Here is a 26985-nt window from a genome sequence, read left to right as displayed (position 1 = left end):
CAAACCTTATTTCGGCGAATCAACAGGAAAGTAGGCAAGAGTGCACGCGTTCAAGTCAGCTTCAAGACCTCAAGATCATCATCGACCATGGCCTCAAGACCCACCGTCAACGTCCGTTCGGCCTCTGGAGGTGTGTATGCAATGTTGACAGTACTGACATCTGCTCACGATGCCGACTTTCCTAGAGGCTTCGACCTCCCTCCCCCTCCCCGCTGTCTTGACGGCCCCCATCCGTCTTGATGTCGTCGCTCAGGTTCACAGTGAGTGTTTGGCCAAACGCGGAGTGTAGGATGTAAATCTCACTATGTGCTCAGAGAGCCTTGCTAAGAACCGCCGTCAGCCCTACTCCGTCAGCGAGAAGGCTGGCCACCAAACCTCCGCTGAGTCCTGGGGTACCGGTCGTGCTGTCGCCCGTATCCCCCGTGTAGGTGGCTCGGGTACCCATCGCTCTGGCCAGGTGCGTTGTTATTTCAACTATGCAAGACAGCATGATGCTTATATCGCTTAGGCTGCGTTCGGTAACATGTGCCGTGGCGGTCGTATGTTCGCGCCCACCAAGACCTGGCGCAAGTGGCACGTCAAGGTCAACCAGAACCAGCGCCGTTTCGCTACCGTCTCGGCCCTCGCTGCTTCTGCTCTCCCTTCGCTCGTTCTTGCTCGTGGCCACCGTATCGAGGAAATCGAGGAGGTTCCCCTTGTCATCTCGTCTGAGGCCGAGTCCCTCAAGAAGACCAAGGAGGCTGTTACCCTCCTCAAGACCCTGAAGGCGTACTCTGACGTCGTCAAGGTTTCCAACTCTCGCAAGCTGCGTGCCGGCAAGGGCAAGCTGCGCAACCGCCGCTACCGCCAGCGTCGTGGCCCTCTTATCGTCTTCAACGAGGATAATGGCATCGTCAAGGCTTTCCGCAACCTCCCTGGTGTTGAACTCGTTAACGTCAGGCGGCTGAACGTTCTCCAGCTCGCCCCTGGTGGTCATCTTGGTCGCTTCGTCATCTGGACCGAGGGTGCCTTCGGCCTCCTGGATGAGGTCTTCGGCACCTTTGACAAGGCTTCCACCTATAAGAAGGACTACATGTAAGTTCTTATCCCCCGACCATAGATCATTACCTTAACTATGCGCTTCTAGCCTCCCGACGGCCAAGATCACCAACCCCGACGTTACTCGTCTCATCAACAGCACGGAGATCCAGTCCGTCGTTCGCCCCGCCGGACCCAAGATCCAAAAGCGTCCCTGGACGCAGAAGAAGAACCCCCTTATCAACAAGGGCACTCTCTTCCGTCTGAACCCCTATGCGAAGAGCTTGCGCCGCCAGGAGCTCCGTAAGCGTCATCCTTCACTCTCCTTCTTCACCCCTCCTCACTGTCTGTGTTTAGTCAAGACCGAGCGTGTCAAAGAGGGCAAGCAGGCTGTTCGCAAGAACAAGAAGAAGCCCGCTCAGCCCGCTGGCGAGGCCTTCCTCGGCACCCTCTTTGCTCCCTAAGGGATTCTCCGTTAAAGTTCGCCTCATGCATTTTCGATAGCTATGTTTGTATCGCCACATTGCATATCCCATGCCTGTATGTCATGCAAAAACTTGCTCCAAATGAACGGGTTTCGTATGATTACTCTGAATTTGTCTCGATGAGTTTTCCCCTGTAATCGACTCTGACCAGTCCAGATTGTAGGTCTATCATTGATTATCATTGATGGCAGGTAAGCTGATAGCGCGTTGTCGATGTTGCTCATTATCGCAGCTCTACTTACTATCAGTACAAATGTACAACAAATAATAACGTAATGTCAAATAAATTAACCTCTATCCGTCGTAAATCCTTACGCGTCATAAATCACTAGATATGATGGCCGGATGGCATCGTCGGTGTAGCATACAAGTTCGTCGTAATTCAGGGAGCCGCCCGCTGCGACTTCAGCGAGGACCTGCCACAAGTATGAATTTTACCACCATCGCTGTTGTTAATGCGACTTACCGAGTCATAGCCAGGTGGTGGCGCTGTTAGAGTCGTGTTATCTTGCGTCATCTTGCAGCCTTTGCCGACTACGACCTTGTTCAGCATGATGGCTTTATAGCGGGATGGCTTGATATTCGTCGAGTAGTCGTTCGACCTGGTACAATGTGAGTCACGACTTCTACCCTACTATTGAAGAAGCGGCTTACTTAGACGAGGTCGCCGAGGTGTAGATACCGCTGCCAAATCTAGATTGCCAACTCGTCAGATGGAGAAAGGAGGCGGTAATAGAGAATATTCACCTTCCCCAGCCAGTCTTCTTGCCGCTGAAGTTGAGCCTGTACGACGTCCGCAGGATGCAGCACAGCGAGCATGTTGTCGACGAGCACAAAGTCGTGTTGCCGTTGTCGCCAAGGAGACATTCGCGCGTCGTTCCGTGCCATCGCCTGTTCTCGTTGCCAGCGCTCTTGCCGGCTGCGACGAAGTTGCCGCGGGCTTCGACGGCAGATCTGTCCGTGTCGCCATGAGCCAGTTGCTGGTGCGTGATGGGATGGAAAGGGGGCTTACCGGTATGCTTCGTACTTCTTGAGCGAGGCTGCGTCGGAGATGACTTTGTAGATCCTTTTGACGGTGGGCTTAGTCGTCTGATGTCTCCAGGATGTCTCGAACTGGTCCTTTACTGCAGAACGCCGCCTTTGATCAGATGCGTCTTCAAGTGGTTCAGGCCATGTCTGGGCTTACCGCTCTGGAACGTCGCGTGTCCGGCAGGAACCTCGAGAAGTGCTGGCGCGCGCTGTTCAGCCGTCGTGACGCACTTCTTGCCGCAAAATTGCCCCTGACTCGAGGGCTTGCCACATATGAGGCAGCCATTCTTGCCGTTAGCGATGCCGGTGCTACAGCAGGCGCAATGAGCTCGAATACAGAGAAGGATTTAGGGGCTCGCACAAACCTCTTGGGTGGGCTGCTGGCTACACCACCAGTGCCGGCCGCCTTCGCCTTCTGCGCGCAGGACCGGCTGCAGTGAGGCAGTGTCTTCTGGCCATCGAAGTGCTTCGGCCGCTGATGGCAGTACTGCATGTATGCGTGCGAGCATGCAAGCCTGCTGGTCGGCCTCGTGCATTAAGAGAAGAGAAGGGTCTATGACTCACGTCGCATTTCCCTCCTGCCGCTCCGACGACCGTGTGGCTTCTTCCCCTCTTGCCCGCATTCACATTAGTGCTCGTGTTCATGTTCGTGGTATTGTTCTTCGCTGCGGTTGCACACCCTTTGCCACAGTAAGGGTGGGTCTTCGTTCCGTCGAAAAACTTCGGTCGTGCGTGACATTCCTTTATAAACCAATAAGCTTTATCCCATATGGCAATGAGGAAATGAGAAGCTCACATCACAGAGGTTCGCCGCATTGGCGTTTACAGTGGGTTGCGTAGGTGCGAATAAGTTAGGAAACGACGAGGGTTGCTGCGGTTGCGGTTGTGGTGGCTGCTGCTTCGCGGCCTGAGCCTGCGAGGCCATATACTGACCCGCCATAGTGCCCAGCATAGAGAGAGCGGTGTGCATAGGAGTCGGGGTCGCGGCCATGGACGCCATTTATGCTTCTTCGCTTCTCGGTTCGACGGAGGTTCAGAGGCCCTGGATACAAGACACGTAAATCAACCCTCGCAAGCGAAGGTAAAGTGGACGGAGACTGAGGTTGAGCGAAGCGAACTCTCCAGGAGCTCGAGATTTGTGCACAGGAAACGGAAAGCGTGGTTGATTGGCTTAGGGATGGGCCTCTGGCTTTAAATTGGGGGTGAAACCTGGGGCATCCTGCTCGCTCGGCTCAGCTCGCTTAGATGTTGGCAAAACGTGTTTGTCGGCGTGGCCGCCTTGAGGACGCTCGGAAAGCTTAGGAGGGCGTTGTCCAGCGTGTTCGCCGGTGATGGGCACGGTGTCGAAGGCAGTGCGCGCCCTCAAACTTCTGTAGAGGCGAGATGAATATCAGCGAGAAAACCTCGTGTTGAGTTGCCTGGTCGAAGTCGGGAATAGCGGGCCGGATGCCTGATGGGCGGTGTCTCGTCGGTTCGTATGTAGTTAACTCATAGTCCTGATAAATAGTGGGCTTAAATAATCATAATGTACACGTAGCGATCATGATAATGTTACGGGCGAGCGACGAGCTCATATGGGCTCCCGAGTTGTTCGTCAACGGGAAGTTTCGGCTTGTCGCCGTACACGATGATGAATGCAGGCCGGATGGCATCCTCTCGATAGCAGACAGTTTCTAAGGATATAAAGTGTCTGAGCCAGCGAAGAACGACGCAGTCTTAATTAACCTACCTTGATAGTTGAGATCCCAGCCGGGTTCGCCTGTGACCTATAGACCTTCTATTAGGTGACGTTGGTAATTTGGGCGAGATCACTCACGGAATGATACCCGGATGGAGGCTTCACATACTGTGGTGCGTTCACGTAATGTCTGAATGTGTTCCCAACGACCACGCGACAAATGATTAAAACACGGAGATGCGCGTCCCCTGAGGTATTCTCGACGTAGTCGTCCGCTTCTACGGGCATGTTAATTCTATTTGAGGGACGTGTGCGTCACGACTTACTGGAAGAACAAGTGGTTGTATAGATTCCATCTCCAAATCTGCTCGTGGGTTAGCGTGAGACGGATGATAACTGGACCAACTCACCTCTTAAACGTGTTTCGTGAGCCTTTGGTGGGATGAAGCAGGTCAGATATGGTATGAGGATAGACAGTGAAGCGAACATACCACACTTACTCAAGTCAAACGAGGACCTGAGAATGGAGCACATGGAACACTCATCAAGAGAGCACAATCGCGCATTCTTCGTGCCTTCCCCCAGCAAGCACGCTCTGTAGGTGCCGTGGAAAAGAAAACGCTCCAAGCGAAGCTTTGGACGAGAGCGGAGCGCACGCTTTACTTGCTCCCTATGGACGACAAGTCAATCCGGTAGTTCAGCGCGCGATGGTGATTATATGACATACCTGTAATCCAGGTATGGCTTGAAGATAGTTTCAGGAAAGACGACCTGCACTACATCGTAGACTTGGGGCAAGGGTTTATCGTGATGACGCCAGCCTCTGTTAAAGAGCTCCACCGCTGCAATAATAAGTGAGCTCGAAATCGACATGAGGGAAACACAAATCTACCTTCGACATATGTCTTACTCTCTATATCCATCGGAATCAACCTCGTCCTGTCACTACTGATTCTATCAACAAAGCTCGAAATACTCTTCTTGAGAGATATGGAGGGCATTATGGAAGTGTCTTGGCCACATCATGTCGAATTGAAGGGTTATTTATTCGAGTTTACTGAAGCGAAAGATTCATTCTAAAACACAGGTATCATTTGACAGCGTCGTCGACGAGGAACGTGTACTGCGAAGAATGATAAGCGGGTGCTTCACCATGATGGTGGTCTAGGTTAGATCAACACGCGTTTGCCGCGCGCTCGACGCGACGCGGGTTAATTGAAACTCCGCCGGGCTGACACTGCCCGCTCCTCGCCGTGCCCGGATGGTTTCCTCCTGTCTATAGCATCTCGTGGTGTGCTAGCTGTGTGTGTCCAATGCTGCTGTGTCCTTTCTTTGTCTGCAATCACCAATCACGCGTGGTAGCTTCATGTGCAAGACTGGCCTTGATCCTCTGAACTTCTGTACGATCGTCGCCCCTGCTTCAAGTTGCATAAGTACTTGCAGCGTTGCGGAGGTGCGTTTGAATAATCTCCATCACGTTATTTCTCTGATCTCTATCATGACGGAAGTCCACCCGATTATCCGACTAGCCAGCTTCTTCAGCGCGGTCCTCACTCAAAGCGACCACTCGCAGACCACCATGCAGTCGTCCGTTCGTCCAACTACGACAGTGTAAGTCACACTCGTAACTAATGGGATGCGACTGTACTCATCTTTTCTGGGAGCAGTAACACGAACGCCCTCCATGTCAGCACTCCCAGTATCAACGTCGTTCCTCTCACTGCGCCAGTCAACCCGACTCCCGCATCCATGCCGCCATACAAACGGAGTCCAAGAGGCCGCGTTCTCTTCTATGACAAGAACAAGCCCTACTACGAGTTCACGAATTTCTCGCCCCACCCGGTAGAGTACAATGGGAAGCGGTTCCCTACTAGCGAACACTTGTTCCAGTCTTTCAAGGTGAGGCATGACACCCATGACGCCCGAAGTGATGCTCAGCTTACGCAACGCAGTTCATCGACGCGCACCCGGAGATAGCAGAGTACATCCGCACATGTGGCGATCGTCCCATGGCTGCATTCGACGAGGCGCATCGGTATCAGAGCTGGGTCCGGCCCGACTGGAGACAAGTCAACATAGTCAAGGTATGTTGTGTGCATCCACGCCAAACCGATATTCACTGTTCGCGTAGATGGAAGAGGCCCTGAGATTGAAATTCACTCAGCACAAGCGTCTACGTCAGCTTTTGCTAGACACTGGCGACGATGAGCTCATCGAGGTGAGTAGGCGTCAGGTTATCCCTTAGGCAACGGCTTGATGCATACGTCTCTAGGATTCACCTCGAGACTACTTCTGGGGAGTAGGAGCCGACTACTCTGGTCGGAACGAGCTCGGAAAGGCACTCGAGAGACTTCGTGACGAGCTTCGTAAGCACCCTGTGAGATTTCCACGTCCTTCAGCAGCTAACAGGTACTAGGCCACGAGAATAACCCGAAGTATTTCCTTCAGCCTCACGGTAAACGCGATATGCACCGCCTTTCACTTCAAGACATCCCGTCCCTATTGTCCCCCATGTCAGCGGCAGGGCATGTATCCAACTTCATCCGTACCGTGTCGAACTCGGCGAGCTCGACGCCGCAGTCACCCATCAGTGCTGTTAGCGCCTCCAGCAAAACCATGTGCGAGGTGTGCCCCCCTCGGACAGTCACTGATGCGGTACACCAACTCACGATTCATATGCAGTTCTGTCAACAAAAACCAAAGTTCCAGCGACACCGGTACTGTAGCCGCAATTGCGCACAAGCAGCCAAGATGTGCATTGTACGTACAGTACCTCTACCATCGCGTTTTCTTCGGTGGATCTGATGGTCGCTATCCTCGCAGCATTGTCGGACAAAACCTAAGTTCGACAAACACCCGTATTGCTCCAAGACATGCGCTGCCGATTACGTAAAAACGTAAGGAGTCCTTCACTCCTGATCAATCGATCATGCTAGGTGTAATACGTGGACTATGTAATTATTGTTTCGTTCCCGTGTAATCATGGACTAAGACCTGGTATCCGCATAATGTGTTGCTTTTGAGTTTCGACTCGTTGTATTCTGGTTACCGTGGGCCGTGGCGTTATGGTTTTGAGCGCCAATTCAAAGACCGAGGCCGCGGTCTGAGAATGCCACCACCTTTCCCTGATACACCCTTCCTTGGGTGCTTCTCTGAGCAGCGCTCATATCCATAGCGTATGCTCTGGATTCATGCTCATTCCCAGGGACCTTGTTATGTTCGCCTGACCTTTCCATGGAGATTTCCGTGCTTATCCGCGTCCCTAGACTCCTCCTTCTCCAACGCTCGCATCCATTTATAGAACGTTGTAGAGACGGTATCGTTTACAATATAGATTTTACAATGCAGATGTTATAATTCTGGTATCCATTGTGACGTACTCTATGTAGGCCCCAGTGAAGAAGGGGTAATACTAGGTATAATCTGAGTATCATAAAGGTATGTTACTGAGATTGAAAATAAGCTGGGTACATAATTACTGAGTCGTGATAGGTGTTATGGAGAAGTGTATACAACAAGATATGAAGGACGGATCGCGTCATTGGTGTAGCACACCACCTCGTCATGCTGTAGATCCCCCTCATTCGGTTCTCCAATAACCTAGTGTACGTACTGTCAGCTCGATGGAAGAAACTCGACGTAGTCATTTACGATAGCATGGGACTTACCGAGTCGTATCCTTCAGGTGGACTCTTGAAACTCTCTTGGTTCTCTGTTGCCTTGAATGCCTTTCCCACAACGACGCTGTTCAACAGCAGAACCTTTGTGCGCGATACAGTCAGGTTTGTAGAATAATGGTCGGATCTATATCAAAGTCAATCTTTGTGAAGCAAAGAACGGGCCACTGAGACGTACTTTGAAGAAACTGAGGTCGTGTAAATGCCGGTGCCAAACCTTTATCCGTCAAAGTTCACGTTTGAATATCATGAAGGCCAAACACATAGATCTACTCGCCTTTCCCAGCAAGTATTTGTCTTCGTAAGACTGGTCTTAAACGACGTTCGTAGGATGGAGCACAATGAACATTGACTGGAGTCGCACAACGTTGTCTGACCGCTGTCGCCGAGTGTGCACGCCCGCTTAGTGCCATGCCAATATCGCTGTTCGTTTCCAGGGAATAATCCAGGTATAGATGCGAAGTTCCCTCTTCTCTCAACAGCATCTCTGAGGGAGGCGAACTTGAATGAGACGAGAGCAATAGAAATGGCGAAGACGTGCCGCTCACCTGTATTCACCATACTTCTGCATCAAAGGCAGAGGCATCAGAACCTTGTAGACTCTCTCGACGAATGGAGGGCTCCTCGGTGAAAGAAGCCATGTATCTTGGAATTGGCTCGCCACTAAGGAACGCACAGATGAGCTCAAGTCAAATGTAAGAGGAAACTGATCATATTACCGCTTGCGAAGATATTATGGTCCTTGGGTACCTCAATTATTCCAGGTGCTTTGCAGTGAGCGCTAGCCGTGCACAATGGGCTACAGAATGGACTAGCTCCTGCAGATTGCCCACAATGCATCAAGCATTCGTCGTTGCGCGGAAAACTAGACGCCCTGGACCCCAGGCTAAAAATAATGATGAGCCTATCGAGCCAGGAATTAGGAGCCAACCCTCACTCACTGCTTGGTTGAACTATTCGTCTTTTCGTCCTGGAGCCGTGCCACTTTCGCACATATTCTGCTACAGTAATCAAGTGTCGTACTTCCCTCCACCCGTTTCGGCTTTGCATGACATTTCTAGTCTCAGCGCATGAGTTAGTTCTAGACTCTGATATTTATGCCACACCACACGCACAATGCAGAGGTTATCTCGTAAAGATAGGCTACCAGTAATCCGAGGCCCCGCGTCCTGAGCGCACACCTTGCCATACTCGTTAGGATTATTTGGCTCAGCAAACACCTTTAGCCTCTGGTTGCAATGCTGCGAAATTTAGAGAGATGGGGTCGGAAAGCGAATCTGAAAGCTCACAACAGAAAGCAGCGATATCGCGAAGAAGAAGCCGATGGACGCTGCTGATATTGTTGAGAGTACGAGCATTGTGGAAGATGATGATTTGATACCGCAAAGGAAGCGAGGAATGCTGGTTTAAAACGCTTGAACTTGCTGTACCCGGCTGTGCATGGATGGGTGTTGTGGTGCCAGAGAATACCCATGAGGAAACAACGAGGTGTATTGTACATCGCTCGGATCATTCAGGATGTGTTTTCTCGAAGTCTCAAGGAGTGTACGAGGGCGTCAATTATGGTAACCTCCAGCCCTGGGTTCGTCGTTCCACGCCGCTCCCAGAAACCTGTTCAAGTGTCCGAGGATAGCGTCCTTGCACTGGGAAATATATCATAGCCTCGAGGATGATGGACTAGATACTGTACGTCTGGGTAAATAGGTCAATGTAACCTCCAGAATATGCGATTCGCAGCTGAAAAATGCAATGCATAAATTAACAAGGCGCTCACATTTCCTATGGAGGTGCAGTTTTCACAGCAGCCTCGAAGATGTATGTCATCCATAGCGGTGTTGTTGGATCAGATCTCTGGCGCCTTTCATAGCGCATGCTTTCAGGGCGTGAATCTATAATCAGAGAACAAGGTCAACAGTGAGTTAGGCTGCATCGCCTGGCCCCTCCGACTGGCTACAACGTACACCATGTTGTATCACATCTGATTGAGAAACCCGTGTCTGTCCTTAAAATTAGCCGTCCTGTTGGCCATTGGCTGCGTGACATAGGCCTAACGCGGGTGGTTCCGGCTGCCGTACTTGCCGGGTGCATGGTTTGATTTGCACGTTCTTATCTTCTTGTTCCCCGTAGACCTGCTATCATTAATTCATTGCCCTTTGAGTGCCCTTCCTCGATAGGGTCACAGGGGAATTGCGTAGTTGGCTTACTAACACTTACCGGAGTAAGTAGTAGGAATCGATCCATTTTCCAGTCCATTGTTGTGAAAAGGACTCATACGTGTAAAGTGTATCTTGAAATTATCTCATTTCGAACTTTGGTTGACATCTGATGAAAGAGCTGAGTCTGTGGTTGTAAAGTTGGCGTCGCTTTTAGGGCTTTTAGGGCGGCTTTTGGTTCAGTATAAAGTGCGCCGGAAAAAGCCGCACTGGGGCTGTGCTGCATTAGCCGACGCGGCGATGGTAGCGCGACGCGACCCTTTCAGACCCTTTCTCCTGTTCAGCGGCCCTTTGCATTCCTTTACCGTGACCAACATCATAGCAACCTATTGTATGCATCCTTAATGCATCTAGGAGACTTCAATGCCAACGTCATGGTGGATGGCGCTGCTCTGGACGAGTTTGACGTCGTGGTAGATGAGGCAAACCGGACGGCTACATGTTACATCCCTTCGCAGGCTGGAAAGGTGAGGACAGAGCCAATGACGCCAGCGCAGCCTGCTGACAGATGGAAACTGTCGCAGAGGTTTATAATTGCCTGGGGATGTGGTGCGCCGAAGAGAGAACTATGGACATGCGGGAAACCGTCTGTGGATGGAGTCTGCTGCGGAGAATGGGCGCTGAGGCCTGGTGGGCTAGGAGAGGGAGATACTGCAAAGTGCGAGTATATGCTCGTGGACAACGTTACCACGCGAGATCTGCACTTCTCCAATCTGCAGTTGACGGGTGCGTTCTTTACCGATCTGAGAAGCGGGTCTGAACCCGCTCGTTTACGCGCACCCCGAAGTCCAGCTAACATTCACCACACAATCCCGCTGTAGACGACGAAGCATACCTGCATTCCTCTGTGGATGACAAGCTCGGCATAATCTCGCTCATTGTCTTCCAGGGCAACGCCGAAGTTCGGATAGCGACCATAGGGGCTTGCGTTGATGTAAAAGAGAGTCAGACAGTGCACGAACGATCCAAGAAAGCCGTGGTCCATTGTGTTGGGTGAGAAGTTTCCCCTTGCTCACTCGACTAGAAGATTGCAAATCAAAACTAACATGGGCACATTCACGGATCTTCTTTGCACAGATTCGGTGATGTCAAGACACGTTCACTCCCTGCAACAAGCACATACGTGCAACAAATCGGACCCGGATTCAGCTTCTCGTTTAAGTATAGACCGTTGGGTACGTGTTGATTTGAGCGTCGTATGTTGTATGTACTTCAGCTCAAAGCTTCCTCAGCCATCCTCCAGGCACAGGATATTGCCCCTCCGCCAACGCCCCAGCCTGCACTCGTCGCGTCTAAATCGAAGAAACGCCCTGCCGCGTCTGATGACGTCATAGTCATACATGACGATCCGGAAGAGCCGGAAACGAGCCTGAGTGACCGAAACGCACGCATACAGGCACTGAAAGTACGATCTTCATGACTTCCTGACATAAACCGGGCATGTATTGATATCTCCGCAGGATGAGCTTGCCAGACTTGGGGCAGAGGAAGGTGCATCGAGTAGAAACGCCATCAAGAAAGGACCGGGCGGCCGCCCCGCTAAGCGTGTCAAGCGCGAATCCGATCGCTCACCCCGGCCTACAGAAACAATTGTTATAGATTGAAGACCCGTTGTCACCATGGTTCGTTATTGCCGCTGTTTCCATGATGTTCTAATTCTTTTGCCACTTCCTTTACCGTGTATTTTCCTATTGTCTCAAGTATTCTAACACCACAATACCGCACTGTACGTAAAACTCGTACCTTATATCGTTTCGTAATATACCCTACTCTGCATGCATACATACGTTACTCCACGGTACTATTATTCTTGTTCATACTGGTCGTGAATGTTGTTGTACATTTGTCTTCGGAGAATCCGCAGCGCCCTGACGAGGTTGAAATACTGTCGACATATTGCATCAATTGCTACGTCCATCACCGAACGCTATGATTACAACTACGGTATCAATCCCACTGCATATTAGGCGTATATGACCAGATATGCAGGGCGAATCGCATCGTCCGTGTAACACACCAACTCGTCATAGTTCAAACCTACTCCTAGCTCCGCGAGCACCTATATAGGACACATCCCGTCAACATTCTATCCGACCCTGAACAATCACAGCTGGCTTACCGAATCGTACCCCACTGGAGGGCTTGTGAACGCTGGCTGGTCCTGCGTTGTTTTGTATCCCTTTCCAACTACGACCTTGTTCAAGATCAGCGCCTTTGTGGTCGAGGCACCCAAGTTTTTTGCGTATGCGTCAGACCTATGAAATGATTGGATCCGGAATCAACGTTCCCGTTTCTGATGCGGACGCCACGAGATCAGATGTAAACGACCATACTTGGATGATGCTGAAGATGTGTAGATCCCCCGCCCAAACCTGCATTGGGGGTAGATGAGCAAGTGTACATCCGGGTCTTCGCACAGAGAGCATACCTTCCCCAACCAGTGTTAGATCCCATGAATTTCATCTTGTACGAAGTCCGTATGATGGCACACAGGGAACATACGCTGGACGTGCAGAGAGAGGTGTGCCCGTTGTCGCCTAGGGCACACGCACGCTTCGTACCGTGCCACCTGCGACGTTCGTTACCTGGGCTTTCACCTTTAGAAGAAAAGTCCCCTTTTCCTTCTATTTTGGTACTGTAAAGGGTAAGCATAGCGTAATGCGGAGATAGGCATCCCATCAGTCTCAAAGCGGCTCTTCGAACCAGAAAACACGTACCGATACGCCTTGTACTTGTGTACCAAGTTACCGGAAATCACTACCCTATACACCCGCTCGACGGTTGGACACGGTGTCCCGTCTCGCCACGAAGTTTCGAACTGGTCAACCACTGCTCGATAGTTAGAATGCTTTCGATTGCGGGAATATAGGTGAATAGTAACGTTACCACTATCAAAGACGCTGTGTCCTTTAGGCACCTCAATGATTGTCGGCGCTTTCTTGTCCGCCTTGGAGGCGCAGGACCTACTGCAGAAATGGTGCCTCCTAAATGCGGCGCGACCACATTGCATTAGGCACTCGTTCTTGGGAGATGCGCCGCCTACTGCCACGTTCCTTTAGAAAGCGATTCACGAGCCGTCAGTATTCTGGGAATGCATAGTTCAAGCTCTCCGCACCGCCTAGTTATAGTTGAACGGTTCCCGCCTCCAAGTCCTGAGCGCGCACTCATCGCACATGTCTTGCCGCAGTAGTCGTGCACCTTTCCGGTTGCGTTGTCGCAAAATTTGAGTCTGTTATGGCAGTTCTAGTGTGTTTATGTCACTATTGGATAGCTAGGAGTAGACAGTGGATACTTACAAGGCATAAAGCGTCATCGGCGCATGTCCTGCTGCAGTACGGGTGGGTCACTTTTCCTTCAACCCGTTTGGGAAACGCATGACAGTGCTGCGGTGCAAACAAGTTAATGAAGAGCTACACTGTGAGGAGGTGTATGAGTGGCCTCACATCACAGAGGGCGTCTCCCTTCGTAGGTGTAGAGCTTTGCTTCGCAGCCTGAGCACACGTCCTGCCGCAGTAGGGGTGCACTGTGTTCCCATTGGTAAACTTTGGTTTCTGATGGCATTCCTGGTTGCAAGGCAGATTAGAGAGGATCAACGTGGTGCTAACGTAGACCCACGATGCAAAGCTGAGAGGACATGGTAGTTTTCGGGCGATTTGCGGGGTCTGGAGCGAAGATAACAGAGGAAGAGGAAGAGGGCGTTGAATTCATCCCCGTGCGAGACTTATAACTGATATCATGAGACGTAGTAAGCGCCAAAAGGGCACGTTGCGGGCTTCTTTCTTCATTCGAGGCTCGTCGCTGATGATAACGATGCTGGTCACCTTGTGACACACTATGGATCTTCCGAGAACCAGCGCAATCAAGAAAAGTGCCAGACAATGCTAGGTTGTGACGGTGTCGTATCTGAGTGTGTCTTTTGGCAAGCACTCGTCTCCGAGGCCATCCACAAGGCGATGAACTCTTCCTGACAGTTTGAGTTTCTTCGGCTACGCGGTGGCGGTTTTCGGCAAGAGCCGCCTTTTTCAACATCCGCCAATATCGCTGTGTTTGTTGTTGGACACGTTCAATCCACCCGGGCCCCTATTCTGGGTACTGCGACAGAAATCCGGCACAGTTGTCGAACGAGGACACGATGCGATTCGGGGATTTCTCTGCATCGGTAATCGTTGATGGAAGTCCTCTGCAAGAGTACGATATTGTGGTGGATGAAGACGAGCAGGAAGTTACGTGCTATATCCCCTCCAGGAGTGGAAAGGTTAGCCTAACGACCACGTTTAGTGAAACCACTCCGGTTGCTAACACCTAGCTCAGAGGTTCTCCGTCAAGTGGAATGATTGGATGTGGGAGCGGGGTCTTGACAGTTCTGGCTATGTGACGTTGGATGGGCTCAAGTGCATAGGCAGAGTGATTGACACCACGAAGGACAACACTGCCGAGCGTTCGGGGTTTGATTTAGACGAAAGAACTGTCAGGGACTTTATGTTCTCTAACCTCAGGTTGACGGGTACGTAAGGTTATCTCGTCCAACTGGTCTGATAGCGTTCCAATCAGTTTTGTCGTAGACGACGACGCGTACCTTCGCATCCCGGGACTCGAGAAACTGGGAGAGATCTCACTCGAGATCTGGCGGGGAAGGTGCATGGGACCAGGGGCACATCTTAGGTTCGGGACTCCTAATGACAACCGTATTGTTCACGAGCGAACCAAGAAGGCGATGGTTCACTGTGTTGGGTAGGTAATCCATTCCAACTTTACGCCGAGGCTGTTAGTGACCTCTCGTTCGCGTAGCTTTGCCGAAGAGAGGAGCTTGCTATATCCGACAACGTCCGTCAACTTTCACACTTTAGGGACTCACCCGGCGGCCCGTTTTATCTTCAAGTATAAGCCATTAGGTGCGTTTGGCAAACTCGAGCTGCGTTGCGCGAGGGCTTATAGCGTCGACAGAAGTTCTGCAGGCACAGGGCATTGCACCGCCACCCATTGCAGAGCTTTCGCCAACGAGTGAGCATGTTGAGTTTGCACCAGTAACCCCCAACTCTAACACAGGAAAAGGGACGATCTCCAGCTGTAGGCACGCCAGCGCCCGTATCCGCGCTTTAGAGGTGCGTGGAACTGGCTTGTAGCTCTTTGCACACGACTGTTTCGTGAGCTCAACTGATTATTACAAAGCTTGAGGTCGCAAGGTTGCAGAGGAAACGCTCTTCCCATACTGCAGTTTCCGTGAGGAGTGTGTCAGACGAACGTCCCGCAAAACGGATTAGGCACGAGGTAGATGGAGATATCATTGATTTGACTTGAGTAGGTCTTTTGGCTTCACTGAATTCCGAGGCCTCTATTGACCTTCTTCCAGGATCGAACGGATTCTTGCTGAAGCGGACTTTTTGTATTGTTGTCATACTTATACTTCGTTGTAATGGAGGGCTTACTCAACTATAATGCATCATTAACAAACATATTATCTACAGTATCCGCGTTAGCACGCAGGAAGAGTAGTACAAGGCCACAACTAAATGCTTTCGGGCCATTGACGCTGGTAAGTCTAGAAACTACTGCAGTCACAGACTATCAATTGAGGATATCTTGTCATGAGAGGTCGAGGGATTCTCGTTGCGACGCGACTTGGACGCCACGATTTAGCCGACGGAACCATTACGAGGACCCTGGCGCGGCGACGCGTGCGGATGTGCATACCAAACGTCGCGTTACCGTCTTCACTATCATTGCATCCATTAAGCGTAGCTGCACAACATGCGTCTGAGTGACTTCTCCGCTTTTCTCGTCATATAGAGGGAATACTTGAAGAATACGACATCAACGTTGGCTCGAATGGATCCACTGCTACGTGTTACGTCCCTCGAAGGCGGGAAAGGTGGGTGACTGGCTCCCGCCTGCGACAATGTCGATGCTGACTTATTCCTAGCTATTCTTCAAGCGCAAGGTATCGCCCCTCCTCCAGTCCGAGAAAGTCCGGTCGAAGAACCCGGAGGACTCGAGATAAACATTCCGGAAGCCTCCGGATCCGGGTCGCATGCAGCTGAACTGGCACAAGCTTCACAACAACCAGTGGACTCGGAAAACATTGTGCGAAGACCTGGAAAACCCAATCACCCAAGCTCGAATGTCACAATCTTCAACGCTCGCATCCACACCCTAGAGGTGTGTTATAGTACCGCTTGCGCAATACAAACCCTTTCTGATTGTGAGCGCAGGTTGAACTCACCCAACTTCGGGAAGCGCGTGACCACGCTGCTGTGGATTCAGCTTCTATTAAGACGGAGCTTGAGGAGCGACCTGCGAAACGGATCAAACGCGAGCCTTAATCGCTCTCCTGTGCATTTAGGAGTCGTTGATTTAACTTGAATGACTATGGTTGATGTTTTACTCTTTTTTACCCGTTGCTGGGTTCTTTTCTCGCGTCGCGTCGCCTTTTGTTTATCGTTACCCACCTTCTCCCAACATACCTGGAGCAACTCAGTGCAATCAGTCATGCAAACGTGGGAACGCCAGAATGAAAGGGGGCTTTAGACGGTGCCGCATTGTGGCCATATCAAGCCCACATTTGCCAACACGACGTGCCCTAGAGGTACTGTATCCCGAACTCATTTGGGATGTAATCTGTCGATCAACATTAATATATGTTCTGCGTGTCCTCAAGCCACTTGTGTGTGACTGTTTCCCCAGGCTACCTGCAAGACTTAAATATAATCGACCAACTATACTATCTCCTGTGTATCGCTGAACGACTTGTACATTGGCGACGCTGATGGTGCCAAAGCCACACCTATCCCACTTGGCGCTGGCTTGTATATCCCGAGGAGCATGTCACCGTCAGGTCCCTCGTCTTCATGCTGGTACCCAAGACTCGCATCGTTCTCTATAGCCATAATCGCACCGGTCCTGCTATCGATGCCGAACTCCAGGCCAGTGAGCTTCTCTTCCATGCGCTTTTCGTTGTCGTAAGGGAGTAGAAGTTCTCCGAAACCAGACCGAGAAACCAGTGCAGCGGCTGCGCCAATCGACCCCGGGGAAGCGGTAAGGTGGAGTTGGCTTCGAGCGCGAGCGTGCGTCCAGTGCAACAATAAGCCTATGGAACCAATAGCCAGAAGGAATGCGACGAGTGCGTGAGATGAGCATGAGCTGATTCCAGCATCCATGGTTGAACAGTTAGCTTTGTGACATAAATTATGGAGAATTGGGTAGGCTTACTCAAGAAAGAGACGAGACACAAATGAAGTAAGCTCCCCTGGAATAGTGGACGATTCTTTAATTAAGTACGTCGACTTCGAGGCCAGCGCGAGGTGCTGCGTCTACTCGAGGGTGAGAGGTTTGTATGCCTGTGATATATCATGGAGTACTCACGTAGACATTCTTTGTAACGTTAATAAACCCACCACTTGCACCCTGGAAGAGGGTCACAACACCGCCGTTCAGTTGCATCCCATACCGAAAGATTGTTCCTGGGATCTCAGTTCCGATGGATGTCGCACGGGCGTTGACGATGGCATCGTCGCTGGGGTCAAACACCACCCTATGACAAGGAGTTTTAGCACGATCACCAGGATAGTATAGTCAACAACGCGTCGAGACGAATCGTCCGACATGGGGTGACCAACCCCGATGGACGTACATGGAACCATAATAATAATAATAATAATAATGACACGCCGAGAGAACGAACATACCCATTCCACGCTCGTCCATACAACGGCGCTCCAGTCACATTATCGGAACCTGAGTACGGACCTAGCACTTGAACTGGTTGGAGTGAGCCATCGTTCAGATTCTGTACGGCCTGAATATCGTAGAATTCCATTGTCGGGTGACAAAACACGGCGGCGGTAAGCGTGTCATTGGGCTGATACGGATAATACCACCAAAACAGGACGGGCTGAAAGTGCACGGGTATGTCTTCGCCCGACGACAGACACGCCGAGGCATTGATGGTGCCGTACTGGTTCGTAGCGTCCGAAGCATTGAAGTTGACTTGAGTGGGCCCGGAGCATCCGTCTAGTGATGCAGTCAACGTAGACAGCCCAGATGATGAATAGTTGAGGGAGATGTATGTCGCAGGCACACAGTTGACCGAGGTCTCTAAGCCAGTCGTATTCACGGTCAGAGTAGCGTTGATCACTTCATACGAAGACCACTTCCAAAAGTTGAGTGAATTCCTTGTGGAACGTCTGACATAAACTTACGCTGAATTCTGCCGCCGTCCAACTCGCACGAACAAACGGGGGATCCGTTAGGTTGTTGTACACGGCAGCATCTGCATACTGTGTAAACGGATTTATGAAATCATGACCTATGTCACATCGCTGGCGAACTTACCCCGGCCGATGAAATATAAGCCCAAAGCTGCGGCAGATCCCACAGTAGTCCAACCTTGGAGACGCTCGTCGCGTTGATTGCTAAGGTCGATATTAGCAAAACATCTGAACGTTTCCGTCTTTACTCACCAACGCTGTGGGGAACCTGCTTGACTGTAAACACGGAGCCTGCAAGCGGTTGCAGGAAGACAACAGTACAGCTCAGGATCGTAGAAATACAGATGATCCAGTGTCTCTTATTAAGAGACGTCCAAAGAATCATTAATCGGCTGCAATAGGAAAGTTAAGTTAGCTAAAGTCTAACGTTTCTCTAGCAATGTCTGACTTCAGTGTGACCTAAGCAAAGCCTGAGTACTACGATGAGATGGATAAAAATGGATACTTACATAGTCCAGTAGTACGCTGTTAGAAGCAGACGCACTTCCCTCGGACAACATGATGTAGGGCTGGTTCATAGTCAGCACACGCTGGACATGACTCCGTTACACAAAGCTCATACCTGGTACCACCTCACCATCGAGTCCGCCACGGTCCAATAAAACGCGAGCGGTGCCACTAATAGCGTCGGAAAGAAGGACTGAATCACGAGCCCATCTCAGAGTAGAAACGGGAGCTATTTTTCCATGAATATCTTACTGCAAGGACCTGGGTGGATGCAAACTCGAATGGGTCATCTTGCGGTATGTGAAACCCTGTTAAAAATTGATCAAAAACTGGGTAGTACGTAAACCGTGATATGGCACACCGTTATTTCTGTTCGAGAAATAGAGCAGGATCTCCAGTGTTGCAGCCAAGGCGAACATGACGGCTGTCACGCCCCCGACTACCCACAGGTTGATGGTCCAAGGTTCCTATGGAGGTAAAATGAGGCATAAGGACGTTTAATAACCCGAATACGCACATAACGCTTTGGTCGAGCCACCACCTCCCCAGGAGTAGGTATTTCGTGGATCGAATGCCGGAATCGAGCAGAGTAGGGCGGCGAGTAGGGCGGTGAAAACGACGACGAGGACGGAGACGGTTGATCTACGAACTTCAAGTGTTCAGGCATACTGGACCTTTAGAGATTGACGGCGTGAGGTGGGTGGTTTCATGCACTGCAATAATATTGACCTATATACCGCACAGTGGTCAAAACCGAAAGCGACCCGGGTCAAAACGCCGCCCGTGACGGTCTATTCTGGTGGCTCAGGCATGCAGGGGATGGTCTAGCACCGTCCCGGCGTCTGATAGTGCCCCATGATCAGGCTGATCGTCAGCGTCACTGGTATCAAGTATCAAAGAAGGAAGATAGTATGGCGATGCATCACGCGCCGATAGCCTCAGGAGGTGATATGTTGTTCCCGTCCCGTGTCCTATCCTTGGGTGTTTGTTGGATAAAAGTTCCTGGACGTGAGTTCATGAAGTCTAAAGCAAGGTATACTACCTCTTTCGGATACAGCGCGTGTGCTAGATGCACCACAGGTTTTCCGGAGCGTTACATGTTCAGATCGTGGGCGCGGAAAGGAGGGAACGGTATGGATGTCTTGTGTCACAGAGACCAAGTCGAGAACGGCTCCGAGAAAAGCGCGAGATAACGTCGCCAATTTGATTAATTTCCTGTGACCGATAAGCGCTGAAAAGCTCTAAATTCTGTCATTTTAGCGATGTCCAGATGTTTCAGTGAGCCTAGCTGAAGAGCACTTTCCTAGTGAGTCCCCAGAGCACGCAACAGGTGAATGTCATCACCTTCCAGCCACAGTATCTCCGAGATGGCCATAAACTCTACGGCACCGCGTGGGGCCCCATCCTTGGGTTTGATGTCGTGAAACACAGCCAAGTGTTCAGCAGCAAGCGGCAGCCGAACTTACCCATATACAGCATTGCTTGGGATGTGTGCATACCTGTGTATGTATGTTTCAGATAAGAAAACGCTAATAGAAGCGCCTGCGGAGATCTTCACCTTGGGAACAACTTTGCGTCGACCTAAGTTTAGTCGGGGCTCGACACATGGGCCCAAGTTGATATTGGAGTCGGACCGCGGGACGGCGCTCACACTCGCTACTCGAAGGCTTGACGTCTTGTACACTCTCACATAGTCGTATCAAACCATTCTGCCTGTGCCGGGATAACAGGACAACCGACCCAATGGCGGATGGTGCCGTTTGGTGGCTCTCAGGCACAATGCTGAGTCAGGCGTAGCGGTCTACCAAAAGCTTGCCGCCTGGGCGCGATGCGCAGCGCATGATGCTTCCGGCATACACTAGGTGGTCTTCCTCTGCTGAGAGAAGACAAGAAGATAATGTATCGACCATGGGCTCACCGAGCTTTGTTTCCCCGAGAAGTCAATTGTCTTTGAGCAATGTTGTATCTGTAAAGGCCGCCAGCAGAGTGTTTTGCGACCAAGAAATCGGGAATTCGAATGATTACCTGCGGAAGCTGCGATGTTGCAAAAACGGTTTAGTGAGGCGCAGTCATTGGGTGTAGAATGGGGCGTTATATGAGCGTTATCGGTATTTGCGCGTAAGGAGGTGATATTGGGCACAGTGTGAGATAAAGTCCTGATTTTCGCGGTCAGCGTGCAAACGACGACAGTTGAACTAGGCGTCGCGCCTCTGTGCACGTAACGATAGCTTTAAGGACAGTGGATGGCAGTGCCATGCTAGTATCCGGTGTCCTTGAAGCTTGGAATACGGTACCAGCTCATTTCCTGTATCATAAATTCAAGCCACCTGCGGCGCAGATGCATGAATCACGATAGCCTGGTCGTCACAGTCAGCAATACATACGCTTTTCCAGATAGGACCGGCTTACCAAGAGGAAATGCAATGTCTCGGGCTGTCTAATCTCAAAAAAATCGTATCATTATTATCGTGGTTTTGCTTGTCTTTGTTTATTTTAATTGTTTCCTTTTTTGCCTTCCCCCTGTTGTTGACGTGCGTACCTTGTATGCTGTTAGACACCTTGCCTTCGAATTCGTCGTAGACCTCTCCAAATACTAGTTAGCCCTGCACCATAAGATAGCAGATGTAATTGATATGAGAATATGCATAATGCGGCAATTTGACATCCTTACAAAGAAGGCGCCGCGGAGTCGTTTGATCCTGTCAAAGTTTAAAACGATGTCGGTTCGAATGTTCGGCTAACCGGCTCCCTTCCAATCCTTACCTTTCTCTGTCGGCGACAGCTCCTCAATGCGATACGAAGACTACCGCGCCAATATCATCGTGGACGGACAAGAGCTCGATGAATACGCAGTTCTCATCGACCAGGAAGAGGAGACCGCCACCTGTTACGTCCCTTCGCAAGTGGGCAAGGTAAGCCTTCCGACCGAACATTCAGTCACATGCGGCGAAAGCATGTTCTGGCAATACACCACCAGTTCTGTGTGCTCCACCACTCTTTCGACCACTGAACTCGACTCTCTAGAACTTCTCGGTGAAATGGACATGCGTGGCCGAATATCGCGATCAAGCAAGTAAAGGGACAGTGACCATCGATGGCATATTCTGCGGAGCGAGTACAATCCATACAGGCGAGCGTGGGCTGCGCGACACTGCGCAAAGGTATCATGTCGCGGTGGATGATAGGACGGTCAGGCAGTTTGAGTTCGCGGAGCTTGCGACCACGGGTGAGTGCGTGTGCCACTTGCTTCGTTCCTCTTATCCCACTTCTTTCGCATGCCTCCGCCTTTGGCTGACTAAGAGTATGGGGTCGCTTGTGCAGATGATGACGACCATGTCGAGTCCGGCAACCTGGAAGATGTCGGCGAGATCAAACTCGAGATACGCAGAGGCAGGCTGGTACCGAAGACACGACGACGTTCATCACAAGTGGCCATTTCGGCACAACGGGACCGACGGCGACGCGAGAGCGGGCAAGGTCCATGCGATTTCGAGCGTCCACGGGTGGTGCATGAGCGGTCGAAGAAGGCGTTGTCGCATTGCGTTCGGTGAGTGTTGCCTGTCTTATGCTTATGGTGCTCGTCCCCCGCGGGTGCGCTTACTGATTTGTGGCATGGAGATTCGATAGTACGCCGTCGCGTCATGGACCGCCGCCCTCGCACCGTTTGGGTCCCGACTACGCGTTGAAAGAGTCACTCCCCCGCATATCCTTTGTGTTTCGGTATCGACCGCTGGGTATGTCTTCTCCACGCTGAACCATTCCTATGTGTAGAGACTTACCCCTGTCACCTTCTAGAGGTCCTGCAGGCACAAGGCTTCGCCCCCCTCCCTCGAAAGAAAGTGATACCGCCACCACGACCACGTATACGACCCCAGATTCACACCGACACCTCAAACCACGCGTCATCTCCATCCTGTCCCCCCGCCCCCACTCTTGCCCCTGTGCCCGCCCCTGTTCTCACACCCCAACCTGTACTGACACCCACCGAAGAAGACGACAGCGATATCGAGTTTATCGAGGTGCGCTACCCTGACCCTCCAGCACCGGAGCTCGAAGATGTGCAGAGTCGCATTCAGGTCTTGAAGGTATCATCCACTCATGAATTTCTTCCCCCCATGAAGCTAAGTAACGATTACCGCTAGAATGAGCTAGCACAGCTCGAGGCTCGACAAGCCCAAACAATGGTCGGAATCAAGCAGGAAGACGTGGGTCTCGGCGCTGACATCTACGCGAACGCGGGCTTCGGCATGGATTTCGCGGACACTGAGGACGATATGAGAGATGCGGAGCAGGTCGAGCGTGAGATCTGTGCGATCGTCGAGCCGGACATCATCGTGATTGATGATTGAGTCTAACTCGGACGCGAACTATCATGGTCTTGGTGCGAGCATGACATTTTGGGACTGTACGCTGGGCCAGGTCCGGAGCCTCATCTGGGATACTTTGGCTTGTTTTCTCCTGAGGTTTCATGTGGGCATAGGAGAATTGGGGGAACATATACGGAACACTGCATTCACAAGGAACGGGATTACTCGTATCTTCAATATTTCTGCCCGCTTTTGTTTGGTTTGTTGTTTGTGCTCTTGATCAGATCCCCTTGAGATCAGATGCGCTCTCGATCCGGACATCCTCAATCGTTTTGGGCCAATACTCCCGTTGATAAGATAATGGTCCCTGAGCTGGCGCTTCGTTCGTCGCCATCCTTTCCTCCCCACCTTCTTCCCCTCCCCATTTTCGCGTTGTGGATCCTCACGGTCGCAGGATTGGTATGTCGCTCAAGTTCTCTAACGTTTACACATGCTTATTTAAGCTCTGCCAGGACTACGGAGCATGTTTTCAGTGCGTACCATATCTATCGCTTTTGGGCTATGAGCTCACGAAAACCTGCTCCCAGATGACGATAACCCTCTTCCCGACTCCGCTTGATGTTCGCAAAGAACACCTTGCCTCCGTCCGATTCTACTCCCAGTTTGCTCATGATTCTCCCTCCTCGTGGCATCCGATGCAGAATTCGCAGGTACGCCCTCTCGCTTGAACATCATTCCCCACTGATGAAAATGTCCATACCAGACCTGAGCTCGCTACCCATGAGCTCATGCTCGGCCACGGCCGATTTGTGCCCCGCCGCCCGGCGCGCCCTATCTCGTCCCTGCGCCTTGGCCGGCCCGTCCATGGCCAAGTCCTTGCTCTTACGCTATCCTTCTGCAAGGATAAACCGGCAACCCGCGTTCGGCGAGCTCACACCCATGCCCAAAGCCTCCTACACGCTTGGGTGTCCTGTTTGTGTTTGTGTGCTCTGCCGTGTATCTGGGATTCCCGGCACTGGTTCAGGTAAGTGGTTCATCTTTTACTCACGGCGTTTCTTTGACCGCTTGACCGCAGGTCGCTGCCGTTTCACTCCCTCATAGTTAATATGCGGATGCATATCACTGATTATCTTTTATTGAGCGTGATATGTTTACGGGCAGGTACGTAAGTATCTTTCAGCTACAACTTCTTATGGTAGATTAGTTCTGTTAAATATTCAATCTGTCTCGATTTCAATGTAACACAATTAAAATTGATCAATTCCGTGTATTGTCCTTTTCCCTCCGCAAATGTTACAAATAATGAGCTGGAATGACTCGGGAGTCGGCGTCTGCATCAATGATATGAGTGCCTTCATTTTGGTGATCGCTTCGTTGCACTGGCACTCAGGCTGATGGTGATCGCCTTGAACAATCTGATGGGATGTGGGGCATACAAGGCCTTTTCGTGACAATTGGTTCCTGATCTATGTCATACTGATATCACTGCTTCCGTGCTCATAATTTGTCTTCCTTAGTAAAGGATGATAGTGAGCGGGTGCGTTTCGTGGCAGGATCCGGAATCCTGCTGCTGTATTTTGTGATTGATTGTATTGCAATACATCAATGTAGACTTAGCTACGCAATTTACACAGTGGAACGAGGCGTGGCTTCTATTCTTACTGTACTTTTGCTTGGTTACGTGTGGTAACAACATGAGAGTTAGGGTCAGTGGGTTGCATTGTCAACCATCCTTCAAATCATGAGCCGGAGCGTAGCTCGGCGTGTCTTGTAGCATATACTATCTAGTACTTCGTAACCGCGGGAACATAGTCAGTAATTTTGGAGTCGACATACCATACAAGTTCATAGCTGTAGTACTAGTATATACATATGTATAAGAGTGAACGGTCCAGCCGGTTGTCGGATGTACGAAAGCGATCAGCGAGCATCAATAGTAGCTCGACAGCCCAGCCAGACCATGATCAACATGGCAAACGTCAAAGTCAAGCTGGAATGAGACATAAACGTTAGCAACACGAACTCAGCCAGGTCACCAGCGACACTCACGTCTCCAACAACGAAAACGCTATAGCACACGAGAAAAAATCCGCATAAGTACTCCGGTACCGACAAAACCGCCCGGCGACTCACCAAACAGCGTCTTCACCTGCCCGCAATACACCACGCCCGCGCACGCCTCCTGCCCCGCGCCGACGCCGACGCCCGCGAACAGCTGCGGCGCGCCGCGGTTGAGCAGCGCGGCGCCGACGACCCACGCGGCCCACGTGGCGAGGATCCAGAGCGCCTGCGCGCCGACGGAGGCGATGGGCCGGCGCGACCATGCGGGGTCGAGGAAGAGGAGCGCGTATGTCCCGGCTGTTGTGAGGGTCCAGCAGCCTGCGAAGCTGGTGTGGGGTGGGGTTTAGTTGGTGGGGTTGAGAGCGAGAGAGAGGGAGTGCAATTGGAGAGGAGGTGTGGGAATAGAATGGTGGAGGAGAAGGGGAAGAGAGAACGTACAGAAGGACCCGCACGCCCGTGATGACCGATATGTTCGGCGCGTTGCCGTTGAAGCGGAACTGGAGGAGGAGCCATGCTGCGAGCGCCACCTCCGCGAGACTGCTGAGCACCAAGAACCCGTACACCACTGCCAACGACGGCGGTGGGGACAGTGACGGTGAGCGTCAGCACACAGTTGCCAAAATACAGCGGGGAAAACGTACTGGGCGCCCAGACCTGCACCCGCGCCCCAGCGACCTTGTTCACGGCGCGCGGATGGCGCTTCGCGTGCCGGAAGACGAGCACGAGCGGGCAGAAGTAGATCAGCGCGAGCATGGGCGTCACGCCCGCGATCACGGCCGCCGTCGTCTGTGCGTATTTGTGCGCTGCGCTGTCATCATTGATAGCTTTGTTTGGGGTGGTGTCGGGTGATGAAGGTGCTGCTGTAGTCGTTGCTGGTGCTGGTGCTGTTGGCATTGCCGTATGCATAGCGGATGGAGCGGATGCGACCGGTGCGGCGAGCGCGAAGACGCCGTCGTCGTCGTCGTCAGCGAACGGGTCCAGCGGAGCACTGCGTGCGACCAAGCCTGATCCCGCGCTCGAGACGTTGGGCGAGTCAATACCGGCGCCGCCGGGGTTCACATCGAGCTGGTGCGCGAGCGCGCGGGAGGCGTACACGCAGAAGAGGCCGACGAGGAGTGTGCCCCAGGGGAGCACGTCCGCGAGCGAGAGGGCGTGTCTTCGTGGGGCCATGGGTTTCGTTTCGCGGGGTTTCGGTGTTCGGTGTTCGATAGTCAGTGAGGCTGCTGCGGGGTAGCGTAGACGGTCGATGGTGTTGGTGTATCTAGCCGGTGGTGGGGGTGGGCTGTGCAAGGCGGTGGTGTTTGTTGTATGTCGTATGATCAGGGATTGCGTGAGTGCCAGACTCGTCAAAACACAGCGAAGAAGAAGGGAAAGGTGAGATGAAACGAAACGAAACGAAACAAAACAGCTGCAGCGAGAGCAAGACGTTTTGTGTGCGTGCTGCTGCTTACACCACGGCACCCGCAGACCACGACGCTCGAACACGCCGGTCCAGCTCGCGGGAACGTGGCGGCTCGTCCTCACCGCGCACGGGCCGCGGGGCACGCGACTACAGGCCGGGTAGCGTCTGGTCTACCAGAACTCGCCGTTATCGAGCCTCCGAGACGTCATATCCGTGTGTCTGAAATGAAAACGACGCTGACTTCTATACTCTAAGAGCTGAGTGGTGGGGAGTTGCGAATTCCACGCGCCTCTAGGGCTATCGCCACGATACGACAAGCCACGACGACAACGGTATCCTGCGTGCGTGCGTTACATATGTATTCTCTAATGACTGCCGGGCGGGGTGTTTCAGTCCCTCGGCAAA

At 51.8% G+C, this 26985-nt stretch overlaps 9 protein-coding genes across 9 annotated transcripts; 4 read left to right on the top strand and 5 right to left on the bottom strand.

Annotated features, from left to right (window-relative positions):
* Positions 1-1589, top strand: CONPUDRAFT_80763 (uncharacterized protein). The gene is made up of 6 exons (XM_007767324.1): positions 1-130; positions 186-260; positions 315-457; positions 509-1074; positions 1127-1320; positions 1375-1589. The coding sequence occupies exons 1-6, from the start codon at positions 88-90 to the stop codon at positions 1479-1481; spliced, it is 1128 nt and encodes a 375-aa protein (XP_007765514.1). The 5' UTR covers positions 1-87; the 3' UTR covers positions 1482-1589.
* A 109-nt stretch (positions 1590-1698) lies between these two features.
* On the bottom strand, positions 1699-3562 carry CONPUDRAFT_142722 (ADP-ribosylation). Its single transcript, XM_007767931.1, has 9 exons — positions 3328-3562; positions 3096-3272; positions 2897-3018; positions 2689-2840; positions 2515-2626; positions 2250-2456; positions 2157-2195; positions 1969-2104; positions 1699-1918 (listed from the first exon to the last, which is right to left on the bottom strand). Exons 1-9 carry the CDS (start codon positions 3529-3531, stop codon positions 1814-1816), a joined length of 1254 nt encoding a protein of 417 aa, XP_007766121.1. The 5' UTR covers positions 3532-3562; the 3' UTR covers positions 1699-1813.
* A 140-nt stretch (positions 3563-3702) lies between these two features.
* CONPUDRAFT_163554 (ADP-ribosylation) lies at positions 3703-5362 on the bottom strand (the record flags this gene model as incomplete). Its single annotated transcript, XM_007767930.1, has 9 exons — positions 5102-5362; positions 4937-5051; positions 4701-4879; positions 4620-4641; positions 4536-4573; positions 4348-4487; positions 4261-4297; positions 4087-4204; positions 3703-3901 (listed from the first exon to the last, which is right to left on the bottom strand). The coding sequence occupies exons 1-9, from the start codon at positions 5208-5210 to the stop codon at positions 3703-3705; spliced, it is 957 nt and encodes a 318-aa protein (XP_007766120.1). The 5' UTR covers positions 5211-5362.
* Positions 5363-5502: 140 nt separating this feature from the next.
* Positions 5503-7427, top strand: CONPUDRAFT_100466 (DUF1768-domain-containing protein). Its single transcript, XM_007767929.1, has 9 exons — positions 5503-5662; positions 5718-5820; positions 5877-6108; positions 6162-6293; positions 6341-6427; positions 6482-6575; positions 6626-6834; positions 6892-6969; positions 7033-7427. The coding sequence occupies exons 2-9, from the start codon at positions 5789-5791 to the stop codon at positions 7108-7110; spliced, it is 942 nt and encodes a 313-aa protein (XP_007766119.1). The 5' UTR covers positions 5503-5662; positions 5718-5788; the 3' UTR covers positions 7111-7427.
* A 4194-nt stretch (positions 7428-11621) lies between these two features.
* Positions 11622-13940, bottom strand: CONPUDRAFT_120261 (ADP-ribosylation). Its single transcript, XM_007767928.1, has 10 exons — positions 13715-13940; positions 13543-13662; positions 13396-13482; positions 13215-13342; positions 12986-13152; positions 12817-12928; positions 12528-12734; positions 12433-12471; positions 12219-12354; positions 11622-12158 (listed from the first exon to the last, which is right to left on the bottom strand). The coding sequence occupies exons 1-10, from the start codon at positions 13805-13807 to the stop codon at positions 12063-12065; spliced, it is 1185 nt and encodes a 394-aa protein (XP_007766118.1). The 5' UTR covers positions 13808-13940; the 3' UTR covers positions 11622-12062.
* Positions 13941-14165: 225 nt separating this feature from the next.
* On the top strand, positions 14166-15872 carry CONPUDRAFT_135863 (uncharacterized protein). Its single transcript, XM_007767927.1, has 9 exons — positions 14166-14354; positions 14411-14603; positions 14662-14830; positions 14888-14991; positions 15044-15100; positions 15152-15201; positions 15269-15397; positions 15450-15632; positions 15692-15872. The coding sequence occupies exons 1-7, from the start codon at positions 14232-14234 to the stop codon at positions 15395-15397; spliced, it is 825 nt and encodes a 274-aa protein (XP_007766117.1). The 5' UTR covers positions 14166-14231; the 3' UTR covers positions 15450-15632; positions 15692-15872.
* Positions 15873-16812: 940 nt separating this feature from the next.
* CONPUDRAFT_151431 (uncharacterized protein) lies at positions 16813-19477 on the bottom strand (the record flags this gene model as incomplete). Its single annotated transcript, XM_007767926.1, has 13 exons — positions 16813-17236; positions 17306-17406; positions 17459-17627; positions 17782-18245; positions 18295-18372; positions 18428-18507; positions 18556-18695; positions 18752-18762; positions 18813-18872; positions 18926-19003; positions 19063-19118; positions 19172-19277; positions 19328-19477. 13 exons carry the CDS (start codon positions 19475-19477, stop codon positions 16813-16815), a joined length of 1917 nt encoding a protein of 638 aa, XP_007766116.1.
* A 2122-nt stretch (positions 19478-21599) lies between these two features.
* CONPUDRAFT_142713 (uncharacterized protein) lies at positions 21600-23520 on the top strand (the record flags this gene model as incomplete). The annotated part of the gene is made up of 6 exons (XM_007767925.1): positions 21600-21722; positions 21835-22036; positions 22132-22357; positions 22429-22544; positions 22606-22895; positions 22953-23520. The coding sequence occupies 6 exons, from the start codon at positions 21600-21602 to the stop codon at positions 23157-23159; spliced, it is 1164 nt and encodes a 387-aa protein (XP_007766115.1). The 3' UTR covers positions 23160-23520.
* Positions 23521-25185: 1665 nt separating this feature from the next.
* Positions 25186-26276, bottom strand: CONPUDRAFT_120257 (uncharacterized protein; the record flags this gene model as incomplete). The annotated part of the gene is made up of 3 exons (XM_007767924.1): positions 25820-26276; positions 25617-25743; positions 25186-25504 (listed from the first exon to the last, which is right to left on the bottom strand). Exons 1-3 carry the CDS (start codon positions 26082-26084, stop codon positions 25186-25188), a joined length of 711 nt encoding a protein of 236 aa, XP_007766114.1. The 5' UTR covers positions 26085-26276.
* Positions 26277-26985: the final 709 nt, after the last annotated feature.

The sequence above is a fragment of the Coniophora puteana genome, assembly GCF_000271625.1.
Source record: "Coniophora puteana RWD-64-598 SS2 unplaced genomic scaffold CONPUscaffold_3, whole genome shotgun sequence".
NCBI lineage: Eukaryota > Fungi > Basidiomycota > Agaricomycetes > Boletales > Coniophoraceae > Coniophora > Coniophora puteana.
The sequence above is the reverse complement of the archived record's forward strand: the minus strand, read 5'-3'. Positions and strand labels throughout refer to the sequence as shown.